Here is a 22,963-nt window from a genome sequence, read left to right as displayed (position 1 = left end):
GTAAGCGTTGCTTTTCAAATAGCCTTTTCGTGCCGAAAAGCATGCCAATGATGTTTTTTTATTTTTTAAAAATCATTTTTGACATCAGCACATCAAAACGATCCAAAAAGTACAAACCGAACTCAATTTTAGCAAAAAAAAAAAAAAAAAAAATTTCAAAATTTGACGAAACGCAGTTACAAACGCAATGTGCTAACAGCTTTTTCAATTTTAAAAATAATAATTTAAATAATAACTTACATTATCATCTTTGACCACACCAATAATTAAAAAAATTATATGAAAAGATAATAATACCCTTGTGTCAATGATTTAATTTTTTTAACCCAAGGATCAAATATGTGATTTTATTATATATTAAAAAATAAAATATCCAAAAAAAACCCCTTATCCGTAGTTAAATGATTTTTATTTTTATTTTGAGAATAATAAAGTTATTTTGGTTGTGAAAAAAAAAAGACAAAAATAATTCTAAAATAATTTTAAAATGGTAAATAAATAAAAAAACTTTTCTCCTAAAAAAACAATAATTAAAAAGTTTTTTTTTTTTAATAAAATCATTATTTTACTATTATAATCTATATAGGTGTGTCCCTCTCTTCTACACAGTATATACTATATAGAATGAACCGGCTCTTCTACAACACCCCTTTCGATTCTTACTAATTTGCTAACCTATCCTCCTCTCCCTCTTTCTTCCTAAGGATATTAGGGTTTATCGCTCCCCCTCTTTCTCTCTCCAAAAATACCCCTCCCCCTCTCGATGCAGATGGATCCAACAAAGAAGCGCAAGCTCGAAGATAACGGCATCGTATCATCCACCACCGACCTAGACTCTCCTTACAAACTAACCCCTCAAGACGCTCGCAAGATGATGGAACGCTTCACGCCTGACCAGCTCCTCGATATACTTCAAAACGCCGTCGTACGCCACCCAGACGTCCTTGATGCCGTCCGATCCATCGCAGACCCCGACGCCACGCAACGGAAGCTCTTTATCCGCGGCCTTGGCTGGGAAACCACAACGGAAAATCTACGAAATCTGTTCTCTACTTACGGAGAATTAGAAGAAGCGGTTGTAATCCTTGATAAAAACACCGGAAAGTCGAAAGGGTACGGTTTTGTTATCTATAAGCATGTCGATGGTGCGTTATTGGCTTTGAAAGAGCCTAGTAAGAAAATTGATGGGCGCGTGACTGTCACGCAACTGGCGATAGCAGGGAATTCAGGTGCCAATAACAACAATAATTCTTCCGCCAATCCTGGTGTTGTTGATGTTGCAATGCGGAAGATCTATGTAGCGAATGTGCCGTATGAAATGCCGTCGGATAAGTTGTTGAATCATTTTGCGCAGTATGGGGAGATTGAGGAGGGTCCTTTAGGTTTTGATAAGCAAACAGGGAAATCGAAAGGGTTTGCGCTTTTTGTTTATAAGACGGCAGAAGGAGCGCAGGCTGCTTTATTAGAGCCGGTGAAGATGATTGAAGGGAGGCAGTTGAATTGTAAGTTAGCAATTGATGGGAAAAGAGGGAGGCAGCCTGGTGGGGGGCAAGGACCAGGGCAAGATGGATTGCAAGGACAGGTGCAGGGTGGGAATGTTCATGGAGATGGTGGAATGGGGATGGTGCTGCAGACAGGGTATGGTGCACCAGGTGGATATGGTTCTTATGGTGGTGCGTTTTCGAGTGGCGTGCCGCCAATGGGTGGTCATCAGCAGCAGCACCATCATCCTGCTGCTCCTCTGAATGCTTCACTGGGTGGGCCTGGGTTGGGGTCTCAGGGGGTAGGTGGTTTGAGTGGTACTGGGGGTGGTAGTTATGGCCCACCTTATGGTGGGTATGGTGGACCAGGTTCTACAGGATATGGTGGATTGGGGGGTGGTGGTGCTGGCGTCGGTGCTTCTGTTGGTGCGTCTTCATCGTTTAGGTTGCCACCAAGTTCAGTTGGAATGCCTACTGGTGGATATCCAGATCCTGGGCAGTATAGTTTGTCATCAACAAATGCTTCATTTCCAAGTCAGCATCAGGGAGCATCTCCTGCACCAAGGGTTCCATCTGGGGGAATGTATCCAAATTTGCCACCTTACTATTGAGGTAGTAAATTGGGTTTAAATTAATTGCTTTGTGATTTCTTGCATTATTTGGTGCTGTTGAATGACTTGGTTTCTATGTGTGTTTGTTGTTGGGATGGTTTCTTTTCCTTATATTTGCTTGGTTTGTTTGCTTTGGTTTGTGAAAAAATTGTGTATGCTTGTTCACTGTATGATTTGGCCATGGTATTTGCTTTTATGTCGTTTATGTTGATTGTCTTGACCTCTGTTACAAGGTCATGCTATGGGGTGAATCGGTGATCTAGTGTGATCTAGTGTGTTCCTTGATAGCATTCATGTGATTTGTTGTCCATCTATTTCATGTGTCCCTAGTTTTTTCTATGCTGTCCATTTTTCTGCATCCTGTCTTCTCTATCTTTTGTGAGTACACTGCTGAAATGTTTGACAATAGGTTGAACATGCTCAGATCTATAAGAATCAGATTGTCATACCAGAAATGATGGAGGTGTAAAAGCAGCTTGTTGGCCTCATAGAAATGTCTGTTAATTGTATTTGACCGGCTGCTTTTCAGTCTTTTTAAGCTTTGGGCTGACAATCTTAGCTAGTTAGATCAAATTATGAAATGGGAAAGAAGACTTGTGCCGTCGTCTTTGGTTTAAGGGAATAGGGGAGATGAAATGAAAAGAATTAAAATTTCCTTCCTTGGCTTAAGTAGTAGTGGGGGAAATGCTGAGAATGGAAGAATTTGTTCAAATTTTTACCATGGATGCCGACCAAAAAATTCCTTTTGTCTGCCCATATTAACTCCTTCACCATCTCTAAGTTACTGAGTTGTTCTTAGATATTGGTATGAAATAGTTATGAGCCATGAAAGTTCCTCTGGCTTTGTTGCAACTAGGAAGAATAGCAAGGTCCCATTTGTTTCATGTAAAAACTAACTTGCTTTCAAAAATATGTTGTTTTTCATTGTTTGGTTACATTAGTGAAAACTACTTTGAAAATAATTGTTTTAGTATTTGGTATGTATGAGAAATAAGTGTTAAAAAGGAAAAGACAAGAGTTGATTAGTGATGGTGCTAGAGTTATGTAATTCACTCATCCTCCTTGAATTTTCAATCATTCCAGATCGTGCAATCCCAATCTTGGTGTGTTCGCTATCCAGAATGTGAAATCTGGCGACCCCCTTTTTACTCTATCCTTTGCTATAGATTTGCAAGTATTCATGTTTAAATATAAGAGTAAATGTTTAAAACCTATATAATAAATGAAATATTTGGATTTGAAGATATTTGTTATTAATTGGAATCTGAAAAGTTGCTTGGACCATTCAATTTTTTTACCTTTTAAAAAAAGCAAAGAAGGAAAGCTGATAATTGTGTAGATGTGTGTGCCTATAGAAAATCAAGAGGTTTTTGAGACGGATAATTTGCATGCTATTTTCTAGGACCAAGGATGAAAATTACCTTATTTTGAAGTTTTAGTCTACACGCAATAATACAATACTTTTATCTTTTGATTATACATGGAAGGCTTATAAAAACAAACCACTATTTGAATTAGCAATACTAAGCCTACCTCCCACTAATCGAGTTTCAAGGGGAGGGGCATTGTAGTAAAAGCATGTATAGCATATCATAACGCACCACATTCCAAGTAAATTGGGTGATGCTTGAGTTACCTAGAACACGGTACATTATGGTATGCAGTTCGCTACCCCCTTCGGAACGCGGTACAAAAGGGGTAGGGCTTAGTGTTTGTTTGGCACTGTAGTAATTTATACTTTTCAAATTGTTTTTTTGCCTAAAAAAGCATTAAATTGATGCTTTTTAGGTGCTTTTATGTCAAAAATGATTTCTTTATTAAAAAACATTATTTTGATGCATTTTTAATTGAAAAGGCATCACCACATTACCAAACACACACTTGGTATGGTAGCTTTTTCAAGTTGTGCTTCGCGTTTGTTCCAGTAGTCCATTTATATATGTCACAATTACATGGTTGCACATGACAAACTTCCAAACTAGATATTTTTGATTCAGGGGGTTATAGAATTAGGTAAACATTGGGTGCTGATCATGATTTAATAACAAAGATTTTCTTGTAAAATGTTTTCATCTTGAGAACCGCAAGTTGTTTTCCATTGTTTTAAGCTTATTTTTCCTTTGACCATAAAATATTGTTTGTTGACCAAGCTTTCCTAGGTAGCCAAACATGGAAAAATGAGGAAAATATTTTATGTGAAACAAACGGAGCCTAAATTTATAGCTTACAGTATTTTGTACTTTATTAAGTTCCTTCTACCTCTTATAAACACATGTGAACTGCATAAGGTGGTTATATATCTGCTTATTTTCTCTTCATCTTATACCCTCATGATATTTTTGGACCATGGCATAAGCCATGAAAAGAAGTGAGGGCAATTTCTTGTGGTTTGTAGGTTGGCAGTCTTGCATTGACCATGACTTTCTTTTTGTGAAAGAAATACTTGTCATTAGCTTTATTTGTGAGATGGTTTGTTGGTTGTCTGGTGTCCCTCTCAGCCTGCAGCATCTTTTTTCTCTGTCTAAAGTACTGTTCTGTTGTTTTGAGCTACCATTCCTTGTATTAAGAACTAGGTCAGATACTGCCCTGATTATGTGAAAACTTGGATGGAACCTTATATGAATCTTCAAATATATTTGCAGTTGTTAACTGTAGCCTTTTACAGCTGTGCTTTTGTAGTTGGATTGCTGGTTTCTGTATTATGAAGATTTCATCTTTTCTTTTCATCATATTTTTTCCCATTTGAAAAGTCTCTTCATATATTGAAACTCTTCATGGCCTGCCTGTTTTATTATCTGTACTTTGACATTATGACAATGCTGTGTGTTTGTACATACTATTAAAGCCATGGTATTTTAGGTAGCATTCATCTGGTGGCTTTCTTCAGCTTCTCAACATGACTGTTTATCAGCGTTTCTTGTAATTTTCCTTGCGAAGATTCTTTATTGTCTTGCTAGTTTGTTTTTTTTTGTTTATTTGCTTCAAGTTATCATGAGCTTTATTTTGTGTGATGAATGTTGAATGATCAATTGAGCTGTGCATGGATGTTTGATTCAGGTGTATGACAGCTTGTTGGGCGCAGATGCTTTTTGTGGTACTCGTGATTGCCTGATTGCAGACTATAGGGTCTCTGGTTGATGAATGTATTAGCTGTGCTTTTACATCCGCTTCTTCACTTCATCTGCACTTTTAATCGTGGTTCATTTTTTAGTGTTTGTTCTTTTTTAGATAAACGAATGTTGGTTGTTAAGATGACTGAATAGACTAGTCTTTGTACTCTTGTCAGAAGGTATGCACAACTTGGAATTATATCAATAAGACATGAGTATTGATAATATACCTTCCTTGTGCGAATGTGAATTATGCTTGCTTTTGGTACTTCTATTGCAAGGTTCACTTCGTGGTGGTTGATATGGATTTTGGGATTCTTTGTTACACTAGTTCTCTGAAAAGTTCAGTACTTGTATTTTCTGTTGCATACTCTTGGAATTGCACCACACTCTTTTTAATACTTTATTTACATAGGCTTGTATGATCCCATGCTGATACCATATCTTATGGGGAATCAGACATGACTAATCATCCAGACAAATCAACTGTTTCATGTAATCTTTGTGAAAATAATAAGGCAAAATTGTGGATTTTCTCAAACTCGGAGCTTTTAGGATTTTAGCCAACAAGGAACCTTATAGAATGCATTACATCATGTATTTAATTGTAAATTTTTATTTTACACCATCAGCTCTTTAGTTAAGGTCTTGTTTCATAGGGTTGTTGTTTTTTTTAATCTGGTGATTTTCTGAAGATGTCTGGGAGTCGGAGAATCTAGTTTTCTTGCTTTGTATGGTTTTTCTCTGATTGTTCTATGAAGATGTGCGTGGGCAATAGATGTAAGTTTTCCTGTTCAAGCTTTGTTGCATTAAACCACTGAATCCTTCTTATTAAACGTTGTCCAATTCTTAAGTTGGTCGTGTTTTGTGGAGGTTGCTTTTTTCTTTTTCTTTTCTTTTATTGGCTTCCAAGATGTCCTCAGCCAATTGATGTTGGTGAAGAAAAGTTTGTTTCTGTTTACACTTTTCTTTTTAAAGTAATTCTTTCGTTCAACCACAACTTAAGATTGTGGTCCAGTGAGCTGCTTGACAATTTAAACTCTATAATCAAGTAATCAGTGACCTCCCTTGGCATGTTCCCACTCGTGGAAACCACACTGATGGTATTTGCTATTGATCATTTCCCACCGAAGTTTCTTTTATGTGTTCAACTAGCCTTGGGTGTTTTGGCCAATAACTGCTGGTATGGGCCAGGTTTTTTGTTTATGGATTTCTAATGATGAAGCAAAAATTTAACAAGCTGAGTGGTTTTGATGAAATTTTTATTCAAGTCATTTCTGAAGTTGCTTGCTTAATGATGCTGAACTGATAGATTTGCTCATTGGTTATGCGTGTAGGCATGTGCATGGATGTTTATGCACTTGTGTTGCTTGCTTGAAGAGAACGCAACTTAGTTTGCTGTATTGAACATGGGATGTTGCATTTGATTGTTCTTCATCAGAGCTACTTAGTGGTTAATCATATTCCCTTTTGCTGTTGGAGATTGACTTGTTAATTTACCGTCATTGCCAGAATAATGTGCACTAGATTTCATGGAACTTGTCCTTCGAAGAGAAGTTTTACAAATTGGTTAAAGTGGCTGGCATCATGGTTTCTGTTTGCTTTTTTTCCACAGGATATATCATTCTATCCGTCAGTTCATATCGTAGTTTGTGTACCTTAGACTATTTAGCTTCTATTGGAATTGGATGTTGCCAGCTCATCCTCTATTCTTCTCATGCCTTTATAGGAATCTAGGATATCAGAGTGGTGTGTTTTTTTGGGTGGATGTCTTCTAGCTGAATTTATAATAACCAAAACTCCTTAAACATAATTATTTTAGATGTAAAAACATGGTTCTGTACTTGATTTTTTTTCGTTTCTACTTAAATCCTTTATTCTTTGCGGATTTTAGATAAGATTAAAATTACAGCCCTAGGTTTTTCGACTTGTGGATTTTATCCTATATGTGAATTATCTTTTTCTTGAGGTTGCCCATTTTCTTCTCGCACAACTCTGTTGTTTCCTCGTGAGAAGAGAACAGAGATGTTTGTGTTCCAGTGCTAGTTTCACTGGTATTAGGTGCCTTTAAAGTTCTCAACAATTTTCATGCTAAGATGCTGCCAGGAAGTTGATTTGACACCATTAATGTTAGGTACTTTTGCTGTGAAATTAGCTGCTCCAGAAAATGTGATTCGCCACACCTTTGTCCTAATAACTGTCACTCCTCCTTTTACCTTTTACTTTATTGTTTTCTCTTGCATTTTGGTGAGAGGAATATGAGATGACCGGGATAGAGTTCAAAGGCCAAGTGGGGGGGATAGCTTTGGTGACATGCATAGCATATGAGGGTTACAGGTTGGTTGAGAATTAGGCCTTCTGTATTCCATGGAGATGAAGGGAGGAGGGTTGGTATCTGCCACAGCAGTTTCAACACCTAATCTGGTTGTTATCACGGCAGCTGTTGTAGCTAGGGTGGTGGTGAAAGATCAACCAAGTTTTATTGGCGAGAGTTCATTGACGCCGGACATGGTGACGGGTAGTAGTTAATTTAGTGGGTGTTCGGAATAATTCTCAAAACAGCTGGTGCAAATATGTATATTCGGCCATGATTATAACGGCACGATTAATTTCCTACAAGTTGATTGATTCTGTGGATTGTTAGGCATATATTTTCTCCTTTTGTCAAGTCGGTTGGAGATTCTAATTCTGTGGTCTCGTATGGAACGCCTAAAGCTGCACGCCTGGAAAGAACATTTCAAAGGTTTGTGGAAACCGGGGAAAAGTATTATACTCCAAAATTCTGTTGCAAAAACAAAACGACACGATTGTAGGCTTTCGAAGAATAATAATTGCAAAACATATCAAGGCCGTTATTACCTGTTTCACTGCTACCATCTCATATAGGGAGGGAGCTATGGCAAGTCCTGTTCTTGGTAGGTGGTTCGCTACTATTATTACAAATAGGAAGGGGAGCTCCCACGGTGCTGTTTGGTGGTTCCTCCAACTTCAACTTCATGGTTGTCTGATAAATATTATTTGACTGGTTGGCATAATGTTTAGTTTTTAGGTATCCGGTGTATAATAAAAATCCTAGCATACATAGAAATCTGTATTAAAGATTGGAACTTAATCCAAGCATGTATACTTAGTATGTATAGAATTTATACTTGAACAAAACTAGTATATGGTACTTATTTATTGAAGCACTTGAAATATAATCAAATTAAGAATTTGTTGTTGTGAATAGTTATGTCAATAATTAATTATTTGTTCTACAAGCTTTATTTTTACTTGGTGTAAACATGATGTATACAATCAACCTTTTATTTTTCATCTTGTTGAGATATAGTTCTAGATGAGGTTTAGAAACTTGACTAAAACAGTTCTCAACAAAAATTGAATTTCAGCTCTGTAGTCAGAAAAACACAGAGAAGAAAAATAGAACTTTAACCAAAGAAAAACTAAGTTGAAAATGGGGTGAAGAGTCTATAAATACTCTTTTCTCAACCTTTTTTTTTTTTTTTATAGAGGATTTAAAAAAAATAAACAAAAATTAATTATGATAATTAACAGAATTAATTTTCATTATTGTTAGTTTTAATTATCCTTTATAAACAAGAATTGAACATGATAGTTTTGACTTTAAATCTAACATTTCTATATTAATAAAAACTGTCCAGGTTAAATAAATTATTCATAATCTTTAATTCATAGGTTAGACAAGACAATTAAAAATAATTTTTAATGGGCTAAATAATTAAAAAACCAAGCCCAATAATTAGGTAGGTAAAAAATAATTTTTGTGATCCAAAAAACTATTTCATAATAAATTCAAACTCAAGCTTAGGCTTGAGTACAAGCAGAGCAAACACATGTAGCTCAAGGTTGATTGTATTTTTAATTATTATTGGGGTTAGTTACAAATTGATTTCATTGTGCAAATTTTTCTTTTCCAAAAGTAATTTTTCTCATGAATTTTTTTTTTAGATTGTCTACAGTTATTGTTCCAATTAGATCTGGCCAGGATTTTCCAAATCTGGCTGGGATCTATTGAAAAAAAAGGTTGCAGCCACCCGCAACGGCGGCTACACTGCTGGCCGTGTTAATGATCTCTCCTTGACAAGAAATTATTTAAAATAAAATTGAGGGAGAAGTAGAAGAAAAAAATAAAAGAGAAGCTGCTAAAATTTGTCCCAATGTTATTGCTTGCTCCCAGGTCTCAACTACAATGACTTGTAGTATACGTTAAAGGCAACCTCCTATCAACTAACGTTAATCTAACAAACTTCCATCATGCTCCCTTAACTTCCATGGTAACTAAATAATTGCTCTGCTAATAACTTCCATGGTTTTCTGGTTTTTTATGGTTTTTTTTTTTTTTAATTTTAGTCACTTATTTTATTTCAATCCTTGTACTTATTTTATTTTAATTTGAACCTCATAAGTTATTTTAATTTGTTTATCAATAGCTAGACATTTGATTTATGCTTAATTTTGAAAGAAAATATTATTTATGTTGCATGAACAAAAATGAGAATACAAGTACCTAATTCGACATTGTATCTAAAACAGGGGTTTTTCAAGATATTTTTTGCTTGGATTTTTGTGCCCACCCCCTCACCATTGTTTTGGGTTCAGTTTCAGTCCCTTTAGTTTTTGTTATTTTTTGTTGAGGATCAAAACTACCTTTTTGTTTTTCTTTTAGTTCTTGATTTGAAAAAGGAGGGAAGTTGATGATATTGTGCAGAAGCAATTATTCAAGCTAATATTTTAATAATTGTTAGCAATTTTTTAATATTAATTCTTTACCTATTATTCATCATATTAGATATTCAGAAATTATTAAACTATTCATCGAATTTTGAATATTCATTATCTATTATTATTAATTATTTAATAAAAAAATAAAATAGTTAATACATACATACATACATATATATATATATATTCAACTTTCCTTGCTCCAACGCTGCAAGAGAAGCACAAGAATGGAAGAACCAGAGTACTAACTTGGAAGTTGGATATAGGCAACGCGCTTCTTTCTTCTAAATCCCTTTATGAATTTAACTTCTGGAAGCTAATAAATTTTACAAAATCTGACAATTTAATCCAATATTACAGTGATTGTCGAGGATTTTACTTCCTCTCTCCTTACCAGTGCCTTTTCAACCCAAATTAAAATCAGTCTTCCAAGATTATACATTTTTTTTAATCTTTAATGGGGAATGACATTCATTTAAAGTGAAACAAAACATCAAGTGCAATGCCATTTTAAGTTACAGCTAAGAATAATTATCACCTTCACACTATTATCACCAAGCAACGAGGTGCAGATGCTGCCCAAGCAAATCCTATGTGCTAAGATTCTTTCTGACATCCTAAGCATTTGCAGGATCATTTATAACTCCCAAGAAATCATCCTTTATGGTGCCAATGCAGAACTGCAAGAAAAGGATAGTGGCAGCATTAGATGAGCAATCACAGCAGAAAAGTTTCAAGCGTTGACCACTGCAAACAACATTTTAGAAAGTTCAAGATTTTTCAAGCTCTCAGACGTCAAAACTCTCCTACCTATGTTCCTTTAAAACATTAAACAACCCAATTATCATATTTCCAAAATTATCTAAACAAAATTCATTAACATCTCGATCACATTTGTCCAGAGCAATATCATCACTAAAACTAGAATATTCCCGAGGAGAATGGCAAACGGGTGCCAACTGCAACAGGAGCACTCAAACCATTCAGGGAAAATGTTGATTCTTCAAACAAAGTAAAGCAGATATGCTTTCTGTTCCGATGTTGAGTGCTTAGTTCAATAATTTCATTTTTAGAACATGCATTTACTGACAAGAAGTGATGTTACAATGGTGCACTCTCATTCCCTTTTTCGGATATATACAATATGCACCATTACAAGCCCCAGCCAAAAGTTCTCCCATTTAACCGTTGACTGTTTCTCAGAAGTAATCACTCCTAGAACAAAAGAGAATTTTTTTTTTTTTTTCTTGTGGATGCAAGGCTTCCGATAGTCCTTTCAGAGTTCACACTTCACCATAATACCCCACACCCCTATTGAACAATCCCTGGTGAAAAGAAACATAACACAAGCAAAACACACTTGTACACCTCCACTTAAAAAATATACTATATAAGCATTTTGTTTATCAAAAGAATTAAAGTATAAGTTTACAAGGATACTGCAGAATAATCACCTATAGCTAGAGCACCAAAAGATGGTTATTACTAAGAAGACATCATTTAGTTTCACAGTTTAGCTGACTGACTTTATAACTCTAAGTTCTTATTACTTGCAATTCTCACTCATGAATATCTATTAGTCAGATTTCATTGACAGAGGAATATAGAGCTATACAGCGGAGTTGGAATGACCTGGCAAGTTCATGAATATAAAATTCTTTTTACATTTATAAAAAAGATAAAACTCTAAAATCTTACAAAGAAATTCATAAAATTTGAACTGGCAGTTTTTCTTTAATGGTTTCGGCCCAATTTCTCTTTCTGAAAATTTGGACCTATTTAATGGTTGTAGAAATGTAGCATGAGAGGCTATTAAGATAAACCCAGACACAAACACACACACACAGGGAGACTTCCTTCTTCAGCTACTTCAATTTCCATTATAAATCTTAGCCAAGAGTAGTTTTGTGGTTCACCAAATCCCTAGCACTGCCCCTGGTTACTATTTGCCTTGATCACAAGAACCACTTCAGATGGTGCCCACAATCCCCCCACCCCAGGTGAGAAGCGCAGACACACTAACAAAACCTAAATCTTGTGATGATTGTTGTCATTAACCACTGGCTCGGAGGTAGGTTCAATTTTAATATCAAGACAAAAAAAAGGTAGAAATCTGGAACTTTATGTGACAGCAACACTCCATATTTCTTTTATGATTTTGTCACTAAAGAATATGTATCCTGTAATGGCTAATATGCAAACAGAAATGGTATTGAAGCTATGGCTGAAAAGAAGAAATAACCATTGTAAGTTAGCAAAGAGCAAACAGATGAGGTTTAAAGCACATACAATTTCTGTGGCATCAACACGCGTTCCAATGATCTTCAATCGCACTTCACTATCCTTTTGAATCTTAACCTGGAAGAAGTTCAGGATATTGATTTGAGCTTTGTTCTGTAGATCATAAAAGCTAAACTTCTTTAAAGAATTAGTTGAAATTATAGCATACCGATCCATCTGAAGTTGTATAGTTTGGCATATCTCCAGTCTGGAACTCCATATCATCCGGTATCAACTGAAACACAAAATGAGAAGGCAAGTTCATGAGTAGGGAGATGGGGACTACAACCACAGTTCACAAATGTATATGCATTAGATATACAGGGATGCAAGAAAATACGCAGGCTTGAAAGAAAATCAAACATAAATAAGCAAGATGGAAAAGCTTACAGCATAATAGAAGTTTGCTATCATGCAATTAGAATATGTATCAACAAAGCAAGATAAAAAAATAAGTGACAACCAACAAGCAGCTTTGTTTCAAAATGTCAACTTTTAGCAGTAATTCAATTTTTCATGAAAACATCTGTTCTGCTTATCACATGAAGTGCAAAAGAAAAGAATTCTAGAATTTTGTCTATGGCGAGGGACAGACAGAAAGCAGAATACCAAAGACAACATTCCATAACTAAATATTGTCTTCCATCCCAATTCTTCAACCAAACATGATCTTTGATTACTAAGCAAATGGAACATAAGGATTTGGAAAAGACAAATCCCATGTTTCTCTCATTTTGGCTTCCAAAAGAACGATGAACTATAGTCAACTGGGCCAGACAGTAACCATGGATAACAAGATGGTAGTTTCAATTTTCTTCCGTTCAAAGAACAAAAGTGCATGCATTCTACATCCAATTATTGATGTGGATATACAATTGGTACAGTGAAAATAACAGATGGGGAACATATAGAATATATTAAGCAAAGAAAGCAATAACAGAAAACAATGGTTAAAACCCTTGCAAACTTTAAAGAGGTATCAAATCAAATAAAAATGTAAAACTTACATGGTTTGAAACAAAGATTTGAACTGGCCCAGCTTCAGCAAAAAATCCCATCTGTAAAAATCGGAGTATGTTTAGATATTTTCTACAGCACAGTAATCCACAAGAGGTTGAAAATATGATCCCCGAAAAACTTGCTGGTAAGAGAGGAACATATACCTTATTTACCATGGTAACTACAGCTTCTAGAATTTCTCCCTTAAATGGCCTGAACACAACACATTGGTACTTGACTGGAAACGTCACGAATCCTGTCCCATCTCGGATCAACCCTTTACCGATGTTTTCAATGCCTGTTATTGCCACCACAAATCCATGTCGACCACTGCAAGAGTGCAGAGAAATTTTTTTTATAATGGTATTAAAGATGCAATTTTTTTTCACTGACCTTTTTTTTGGGTGCACTTTTGTTTCTTGGATCACCAAATATACAGGCAATTAGATACATCATGAACTTAAATTCCCCTCCTTTTCTTTCTTTTCAAAAACCCACTCTCAGTATCAAGTCTTACGAAGTTTTTATCATCAAAACGATCCTAATAATAATAAAGAAAAAACCCTAACTTTGGTTCAACTCCAATTGCAGTGGAGAAATTGAAAGAAAATCATGAAAAGAAAGCATAATGTTGAAAAGAAACATGCCTGCAAGTTCCCTCGACATCTTTCATGAGCTTGGAGACAATATTCTCGCGGAGGTTGCGCCCAAAGAAGCGAGGGTGCAATTGCATGTTCCTCTCCAACACTATGTGGAAAAACATCCTTCTCTTCTCTTCTCTACTACTTCTTACTTCTGCTTTTATCACTGGAGCTGAGCTGAGCTGACCGGAGGAAAGCTGGAGAAAACAAAGACAGGTCCTTCTTAGAGTAGGAGCGTCGACAGAGAGAAGAGAGATTTATAAACACGAGAGAATGTGCCTCCTCCGGCGGCGTCGTTAGCAAGTTCTCTCTTCTGTTTTAACTTATGAGGGCCTGCAGCGCTCGGCCCAGTCACACGCGGGCCTGGCGCCACTTTTTTCTTTAAAAAAACAATTCTCTCTTTATTTCCTTAAACAAATTATTTACCTTTCATTAAATAATATTATGAAAATTATTCATGACAAACATATTAATTTAAAAAACTTAAAATTTTATATTATATGTTAACAGACTAAAATCAAATCAAGTGCATAAATTAAACTAATTTTAAACCTTTTTAAATAGATTCCAAAAATGCTTGAAATATCGTAATAAAATATAAATTTTTAACTTTAATAATAGAAAAAATATACAATTATTTTTTATTCGAAATTATAATGCATATAATTTAGAAAATATTTTATTAAACAAATAGCTAAAAAACTATAAATAACTATACAAGTTCAAATAGTTAGGTTTTGTTAAATAACTCCCTTAAATGTTACAATTATCCAAATATATATATATATATATATATATATATATATATATATATATATTTTAGGGGGGGGGTTTAAATGGACATAACTATTCCCATAGGCCTTCAAGAGCCCTCTACATCAGACAATCTCCTACTCTGGAACTAAAATTTTAATGCTGAATATCTTGTCTTTCCTTTACTTTCAGTGCAATTGATGGTTTGCCTCCAAAAACTTCCGCAATTTGAAAAGCTATACCCAGGTGGGAATTATAAGAGCATGAGAAAGAACAGTAAAAGAAACCATGGTAGCAAACTAGCAGTAGAGGAAGCTCCATGCATTGATTCATTCAGCAACAGCAAGATCATTCAAATTCACTCAAAGCAATGAAATGGTGAAGACTTTTAAGAAACCATGGTCGAACATCAGAAAGCTTTCACTTTTCTATCAATCAAAGATCTCAATTGAACTACTTGATTTTTATAGCTTTATCGTATATGCAATAGTATTTTATATTTTTAGTCAAAGTTTACTGATCCAAGGAAATCGGATGCTAAAGGTGAAAATTACTGACTCTAGAGTTTTTTCGAGTTAAAAAATGATTCTTCTATCAATTGATTTTTGGACCAAGGTAAAATTTTGGATCTCTGAAGAACTTAGTGACCGTCTCGGCGTTGTCAGCTGAAAGATCTGTGTTCTCTAGAATATATCCCTTGGATGCCTTGGCAATCGCTTCAATCGAACCAATAGCCTGATTGAGCTGAAAATAGAAGAAAGAGGTGTTAGCTGAAAAGGGTTTGCCTCCCAGAACTTCAACCATGGCAGCAGAACTCAACTTAACAGTCAGCAGTTTCTCAATGTGTATCCTTTACAAGGACAATTTGCAAGGGAAAAAATAACCTTATCAGGGAGCTTTTATGAAATGAATATGCCATTAACCGGAAAACCAACTAAGATGGGAGCGAGTTTAATCCTACAAAACTGTAAAGCAGCTCAAAGGATTGCTTAGAGACTTGTCACATCAAAGAAGGAAAGAAAAGGCTATACAAACTTCGACCGCAACGCTAGAAAATTACTTCACTAAAGTCCCCGACGACACCACACAGTGCAGTATACTTGGGATTTAGCTAAAGCATTGTCTAGGATTTTAGTTTTATGCTAAATAAGATTGACAAGAAACAATCATATCCTTAAGAACTTCTGCAGACTGGTCCTTATCATCATGGTATCTCCTATTTGTTCCTTCCAAATATAATAGATATATGAGCACCAGGAAAGTCTAAGAACAGCAAAGAGGAAAAGACATTAAATATATTCCAGGGAGCTTTTAAATGTTAAGTACATTAGACTTTTCTGGATCTTTGATTTTGTTAATGATCATTCCAAGGGAATGGCATATTGATAATTCACAGATCAAAAACACAAATATGAAATGGTACTGCCTAAAGACACGTAGTGGGCTTCTGATTTCTTCCATGCTACAATAATTTGTTGTTCGAAGCAACATCAATACTCTCATGTAAATGAGAATTTTGTAAACAATGTACTTGGGAACACTTCAAATAACAAAATACTACGAGGAGCAGGCTAGAACTAAACTTATGGCTGGCAGAAACTGTGAGGAAGAATCTAGATTTAGAAATTATAATTAGCTTTATATTCTCCTGATAAGGAAGAAAACACAGATGCAATAATACTATTAAAAAGAATTATAAGGAATCTTAAAGTAATTGGCTGGAAAGTATGAATTTACAGCATTTGCGTCATGGTTATCAATGCCCGGAATGGATGTCACTACTCTAAGAAAATTGCCCATCCCTTGCACCGACTGCTTCCTCTTCAGATGCAAGTAAAAAAATGTTGCAGCGCCAAATAAAGTGAGCAAATAGTCTTGAACAGTAGGATCTTTAGCTAGTACTTGTAATCAAGAAAATAACTTACACAAACTAACCTCAGCTTTCAATTTTGACAGGGCATCCTGCCGCTTGCATGCTGCAGCTTATAAATTAAAATTTAATGAACCAGTACTTGCAAGTAAGCTTGAAATTCATCTTTAGCAAAATAAGAACTTACTCCCACGAGAATGAGCTATCTTAACAATCTTTTCAAATCCCATCTCCAAGTCTTGAACTGGCACAAATGTTGGCTTGCCAAGCTCCATTCCATATCTTAACCATATCCAAGCAAGTATAAAGTTCTTTATAATCAAAATCAGAATTCAATGACATCAACATAAATATTAGCTTCACACATAACTCACTTGAAGTAAGAGTGAACGAAGGAGTCATTTTGCTCCTTGATAGGGAGGGAGACGACAACATAAAGATTTGCGAACTGCCCCTTCAGCTTCTTAACTCTGCATTCAGACAACAGATCATGAAAATGTTAAAACATTGCAAGAAGCTATAAGAAACAAGCATCTAGCATACCTGCTGAAGATTGGCTCACAGTTTTGACAATCCCAGTTGGTCACAAAGATAAAAGCCACAGACAAACCCCCACAGTTAAAAATGCAGTCCTACATATGATGAATAAAGCGATGAGTTTACATCTTTATTATGTGTGCCTGTGCATGTAAATATAGAAAGGAGGTTAAGAAAGGCAAGTATTACTGGCGCAATTGGAACAAAGTTAAGGCGGAAAGAATTTGCACTTAGGAAGGATGCGATGAAGTTGATGAAAGACGGGTGTTGTTCATCTCTCCATTTGGTGTTCATCATACAAACTCCAGCACTACTACCTGCATTGACTTCAATAAAAAAAAACGATACAACAATACCATTTCAAAACTCATTAAGATACACCTTAAGAAAATGGTAATGCTACTCTATAATTGAATAAATTTGTGCAAATTAAGAGCTAATATATCCATGAAAATCAAGTGTGTGGAAGTAATTCTGAAAGATTAATGAAATTAAAATCAGTGACTACTCCAGTTTAAGATTTATGAAATTAATGAACAGTTCAATACGTGAATAACTCAACAATAATAATATGACTCAAGCAATCAAAAGTGATCGGTGTTGATTTCTAATGTTTTCTCAGCAACCAAGCAAGAGGTATGGCTCTCATTACTTGCCAGAGAAAATCTATGGAAGGTACCAGGATTTATGAAACTTGATCTCAAGAAACCTAAACAAAAAAGTTTAGAAGAAAAATGAGAAGATTCAAAACATTCAGTTTCCTCCACTTTCTTAGCAACCAAACAAATTAAGGGTGAACACTTTGATTGATTTACAGAAATTAGATGTTAAGAAATCTAAAATAAAAATCAAACAACGGAGAAAGAGCACTATAACGTGAAAAGATCAAAGATTTGAGGGAGCAATTAAACAGAAAATCGAAGGATGAGTAAGCAGGGAATCAAAAAAGGAAACCTGAGTTCGATGAGATTTGAGGAGTTGGATATCTGTAACTGGAATTCAAATTCGACATTTTCAAACCCTCGCGCGCGCGAGAGTGAGAGAATTGTGTGGGATTGGAGAGAAGCGGGAAGGACCACAGCTTTTGTACTTGCAATATTATTTAAAAAAGAATAATCAGTTATCGACATTAATGTCTTTCTTTTTTCAAATTATATAAATAAATAACTTTTCATTTTCTAAAGTTAACCAATGGAGCATAAGTTATTTACCAAGTATTTTATTTAAAACTTTCAGATGTTTTTCTTTAAAGCAAAGAAGTGAAAGCTAGAAAAGCATGGGCGGACAAGCTTTTTATTAAAGAATAATATAAATTATATTTTAAAATTTTTATTTGATAGTTTAATTTATTAAATTAAGATGGTTTTTTTAATATAGTATCAGAGTTTTAATGATCAAGTAGTCACGAGTTCAAATCTCATCATTCCTATTTATTTGATAAAAAAAAAATAAATACAAGATAATATGAGCTGGTCTTTCACTTGAAGAGGTGTATTAAAGAATAATATAAATCATATCTTAGAACCTCACCTAACAACTTAAGCTATTGGGTTGAGATAATTCTTTGATTCCTTTCAAGAGTGTCTAAAGTGTAGTAACAGTTATTTTTTAAAAGTATTTTTTTACTTGAAAATGTATTAAAATAATATTTTTTTTTATTTTTAAAAAATTATTTTTGATAGAAACATATTAAAATAATTTAAAATTATAAAAAAAACTGGAAAAAAAAAGATTTAAGCAAAAATAAATTCCAAAATTTATCCAACCCCATTTGGAACACAATGCCAAAGGGGGGCATAGTAATTTGACAATTTTATTATAATCTTGTTTCAAACTATAATGAAATTTAAAATATATATATCCTTAATGTATACTTAATTTAAAATTCTATCGATTTTTTATATAAATGTTATTGAATAGAATGAAAGGCTTCAATGGGAATTAGTATTTATTTATTTAGGAATTTTGTATTATAAGATTATTCTAAATTCTATTATTTAATAGTTTAATTAGGATTTTATTTTTATTATTTAATTAAGACTTGTTAGGTTTTTCTATTTTATCTGGTTTGATGCATCTAAATAAGAAAGCAGACATGCATTAAAATTAAACAAAGCCTTGTTCATGACTCTCTTGAATTGCTTTCTTCAAGGTTGAGTGTGTCGCTCTTGGTTTGTTTCTTCAAGATCGAGCGTCTCTTTTGCTAATAATTTTTCTCATTGGTTCTATATCAATCTGGTGCCCATTGTGAAATCCATTTGTTTTTCTTTTGTTGTTTTTTTGAAGGAAAAAAAATAGTACATACTATTAATAAAGTTAACAAGAAAACTACTTTTTGATATTACATTTACTACACACATGTCTTGTATCATTTATAAATAGGCTTAAAAGGGTCTGGTTGGGAGTGTGATTGCGATTATTTTTTAAAGTGTTTTTAATGCTGAAAATGTATTAAAATAATATATTTTTTTATTTTTTTTAAAAATTATTTTTGAGATCAGCGCATCAAAATGATCCAAAATATAAAAAAAAAATTAATTTTTTAAAAACACGAGTATAATCTCGTTTCTAAACACTCTCTAACATAACTCCATAAATACCTATAGAGTATGCTCAATAGGTTTATTTTAGGTATAACTACAAAAAATTAATGGTGTACTAATGAGCTTTGCCTTATATTAGCATTAATAAACCTGAAATTTTTATTAAAAGTTTACAAGATTTGTGTGTGTTTAAAAGTGTGGTTGTAGTTACCTTTTAAAATGTTTTTCATCTAGAAAAAAGTATGTCAATAATATTTTTTTAATTTTTTAAAAATTATTTTTGAGATCAGCACATTAAAATTATTTGAAAATATTAAAAATATATTATATTAATTGAAAGTAAAAAAAAAATTAATTTTTTTCAAAAAATGTTTTTTAAAAAGCAGTGCCACACATGCCTTAAAGTTTTTAATAAAATTGACTTAGTCTCTACTTTCTGTGTTTTATAGCCAGCCTTATAATATTTGTTTATCTAGTGGGGATGGATCTTTGAGACAATAGGTTAGTTAATCTGCCCGCATGGGATGACTAAAACTTCCTTTAGGGTACCCTTGTATGGTAAAGAGCTATTCTATTTATTTCCATGAATATTTATGTTTATGTAAGGGGTTATTTATTGAGTTTTTACAAAACATGAAGAGGGGAAAAATAATATTTTGAAAGCTCAATGATGATGGTATTTTTCTATAAACATTTTAGCACCATTTAGTCCTTTAACCTCAATTCATTTTTATTTTTTGTTTGAGTGATTTTAAGGTGTGAAGGGTTGAAAATAAATATATGTTTTTTTTAAGTACTTTTAAGTGAAAACAGGTCAAAAAATAAATATTTGAGTCCAAAAACTTGGACTTTGGATTTTTAATCACCTGGAATGAATAGAAACTAGTCAACCACGCGACATATTTTTTTTATTTTGGTAGGTAACATGTCTCCTATATTATAAGAAAAATTAAAGTAAATAAAAATTGTCAGGCGTGTGGACTTGGCTTGCCAGCCCATGCGCTTTGCCTTATTTGTAATGGGTCAAGCTTCCTAGGCATTTATCCTTAGCCTTTTTTAAGTTTTTTTTTTTAATGTTTTCCATGAATTTAATTCTAATCTATTTTTATTTTTAAAAAAATATATTATTAAATTAGCTAAGAATATATTTTTAGATATTATTTTATTAAAATATCATTTAATTTTTTTCTTTATTTTTTCAATAAGATTATAGCATTCTCTTCAAAACATTAGCAAGCATTTTATTTTTGTGCAGCCACTCATGGTCTCTTTTTTCTATAAAAAAATAAAATATTATTGGGTTTCTTTCATAGGAGCATTTATTTTCTTTTCATATAAATAGGTAAAAATAGTTAAAATTGAAGTTATCAAGCTCAGTTGGTGAATGATCTAAGGTATGGTATGATGAATTAACAAAATTCTTCTAACAAAATTCTTCAATGTGCAGATGATTTCAATGCCTTGTGCTTTATAAAACCCTGGCTTTGTAGTGATTATCATGCAGCGAAGCGACAAGTAAGTAATCAATCCCTTCTCGCACAGAATCTCCAAGTAGAACTTGTTCATAGTTTATTTATTGTTAGGGTTCAATAATAAAAGGTTCTTTGCAATGAAGGCTGGCTAATTTTGAAGCGAAACAGCTTCGGTTAAAGAATCAGTTTGAAGTTGAAGAGGCTTGCATCACACGTGGTCAATTCTGTTAACGCACGTGTTAAGCTATGCTAGAAATAGTTAAAAGTTAGAACAGCAGTTGGAACGGTTACTTGAAGGTGGCGCGAAAGAGGCTTGCTTGGATGTAAATAACAGACTCTGTATTACGTGAAGGAGAGGAATGAATGAAGTAATTTTGCAGAAACTGCAGAGCTCTCTCCCTCTCTCTTCAATCTTTCTCTTCTCTGTTCTTCTCTCACAAAGTCTATCTTCTTCTCTTCTTCTTCTTCTTCTTCATCTCTCTCAAAATCCATCTTCTTCCCATCTTGTTAAGGCGAGACCTTAACATCTATCTCTCCTTCAAGGTGCAAAAAAAAAAGAAATATATAACAAAGCGAAGCAAACAAGAAATTGTCAAAATGAGATGGGTTTAAAATATTACATCGCAAATTATGTGAAAACACTCACGATATGGTCCCTATGCAGCTTGACGAACAGTTTGACTCAACTTCAATATTTCAGTCAACAATCGGTTGACAGAAGCCTTAATCTCATTTGGCATTGACAATTCTGGGTGCACTGCCTCCAACGCATATAAAGTGATGACCCTCATCACAGCAGCTAAATTCAAAGTCTTGATATCACCTCTCCAAACACTTTGATTCACAAAATTGCATGAATGTTTTAAGACGCATTTGTTACATACCTGAGGAGCAAATACATGGACAAAAAGAAGTCACAATATTTTAGTTTGAACAGCTGAATGAAGATAAAATTAGAAGACAATGGGATGGCTTACAGTGGCCTCTTGAATCTCAAAAAAATTACGCAACCTTTTGGCAGAAAAAACACTCTTTCTCATAAGGTAGGGCAACCAAAGAAAAGCCACCCTTTTTCAAATCACTGCCTGACAGCCACCTGTAAATCCAAGGTTCAAAGCTCGCAACAGTCAGCAAAAATGGTCATGGAATTAATACGCTAGGTTAAAATACAAAGTGCAAAAAGGTAGCCATATTTCTTGTCATGTCTGCCTTCCAACCAACCATACAGAAATTACCAGAAAGTCAGATGCAGAAAACTTTTTTTTACTATGATGCCTGAAGGCTTGAGTTGCAAGACATTTGTTAAAGCCATTTAAGATATGGACAATTTGATTGTGGTGATGAATTCACCATTTGTAAATTCAGCAAACTTGACAAGAGACTCCATCTAATACTTTGATAAAAAACACAGCTGAAAAACTTTGGTATCCATCAACAGGAATGAGCTATATAATTGGCCTTCTAGAGCCCTCTAATGTCCTGCTCTGTAACTGGGTTTTCAAAGTTACACCTTCCCTTCCTACGGCATTCACAACACTTCTGATAGTGCATTTGATGATGCATCTCAAAAATTTTCACAGTTTTTTCATAAGCCACAGTTTGATAGCTCAACACAGGAGTAACTAGTAAACGATGGAAACATGATTCTCTTGGAGCAACAGGTTAGGATATTTAAAAAACTCTTGCTCAACTGAAGCTCAAGCCTAACCTGTCAACTTTAGGTTGCATTCCATGTACAAAAATATTCTCACTTGCACTACTAAGGAACTGAAATACCTAGGAAGCTGTAAACTGGTCATAAAAAGATGTTCAATACTGTAAACCTTGCTCCTGAGACGACTAAATGAACAATCTGAATTTTTTGTATAATTAGACTACCCAGGTAGCACCATGATTCATGAACCTGGTTTTTTAATTTTAAAA

At 34.1% G+C, this 22,963-nt stretch overlaps 3 protein-coding genes and 1 long non-coding RNA gene across 8 annotated transcripts; 1 reads left to right on the top strand and 3 right to left on the bottom strand.

Annotated features, from left to right (window-relative positions):
• The first annotated feature begins 615 nt into the window (after nt 1-615).
• On the top strand, nt 616-7,891 carry LOC118063556 (UBP1-associated protein 2C). 4 transcript variants are annotated; one of them, XM_035077615.2, is made up of 2 exons: nt 616-2,093; nt 7,337-7,891. In XM_035077615.2, exon 1 carries the CDS (start codon nt 764-766, stop codon nt 2,090-2,092), a length of 1,329 nt encoding a protein of 442 aa, XP_034933506.1. In that variant the 5' UTR covers nt 616-763; the 3' UTR covers nt 2,093; nt 7,337-7,891. The 4 variants fall into 4 exon arrangements, with proteins under 4 accessions (XP_034933506.1, XP_034933504.1, XP_034933505.1 ...); XM_035077613.2 differs by lacking the exon at nt 7,337-7,891 and adding an exon at nt 6,715-7,129; XM_035077614.2 differs by lacking the exon at nt 7,337-7,891 and adding an exon at nt 6,540-6,685.
• A 2,329-nt stretch (nt 7,892-10,220) lies between these two features.
• Nucleotides 10,221-14,165, bottom strand: LOC118063555 (DNA-directed RNA polymerase II subunit RPB7). Its single transcript, XM_035077611.2, has 6 exons — nt 13,872-14,165; nt 13,389-13,554; nt 13,233-13,283; nt 12,395-12,460; nt 12,235-12,303; nt 10,221-10,625 (listed from the first exon to the last, which is right to left on the bottom strand). Exons 1-6 carry the CDS (start codon nt 13,985-13,987, stop codon nt 10,563-10,565), a joined length of 531 nt encoding a protein of 176 aa, XP_034933502.1. The 5' UTR covers nt 13,988-14,165; the 3' UTR covers nt 10,221-10,562.
• A 533-nt stretch (nt 14,166-14,698) lies between these two features.
• Nucleotides 14,699-18,113, bottom strand: LOC118063554 (protein PARTING DANCERS). 2 transcript variants are annotated; one of them, XM_035077609.2, is made up of 8 exons: nt 17,980-18,113; nt 17,215-17,351; nt 17,032-17,120; nt 16,863-16,958; nt 16,676-16,770; nt 16,554-16,594; nt 16,356-16,439; nt 14,699-15,362 (listed from the first exon to the last, which is right to left on the bottom strand). In XM_035077609.2, the coding sequence occupies exons 1-8, from the start codon at nt 18,035-18,037 to the stop codon at nt 15,213-15,215; spliced, it is 750 nt and encodes a 249-aa protein (XP_034933500.1). In that variant the 5' UTR covers nt 18,038-18,113; the 3' UTR covers nt 14,699-15,212. The 2 variants fall into 2 exon arrangements, with proteins under 2 accessions (XP_034933500.1, XP_034933501.1); XM_035077610.2 differs by having other exon boundaries at nt 17,215-17,342; nt 17,980-18,107.
• A 2,971-nt stretch (nt 18,114-21,084) lies between these two features.
• LOC118063553 (uncharacterized) lies at nt 21,085-22,619 on the bottom strand. The gene is made up of 3 exons (XR_004689923.2): nt 22,018-22,619; nt 21,687-21,924; nt 21,085-21,576 (listed from the first exon to the last, which is right to left on the bottom strand). It is a non-coding gene; the product is annotated as an uncharacterized lncRNA (long non-coding RNA).
• Nucleotides 22,620-22,963: the final 344 nt, after the last annotated feature.

The sequence above is a fragment of the Populus alba genome, chromosome 1 (assembly GCF_005239225.2).
Source record: "Populus alba chromosome 1, ASM523922v2, whole genome shotgun sequence".
NCBI classification, from domain to species: domain Eukaryota; kingdom Viridiplantae; phylum Streptophyta; class Magnoliopsida; order Malpighiales; family Salicaceae; genus Populus; species Populus alba.
This window is presented reverse-complemented; position numbering and strand designations above follow the sequence as displayed.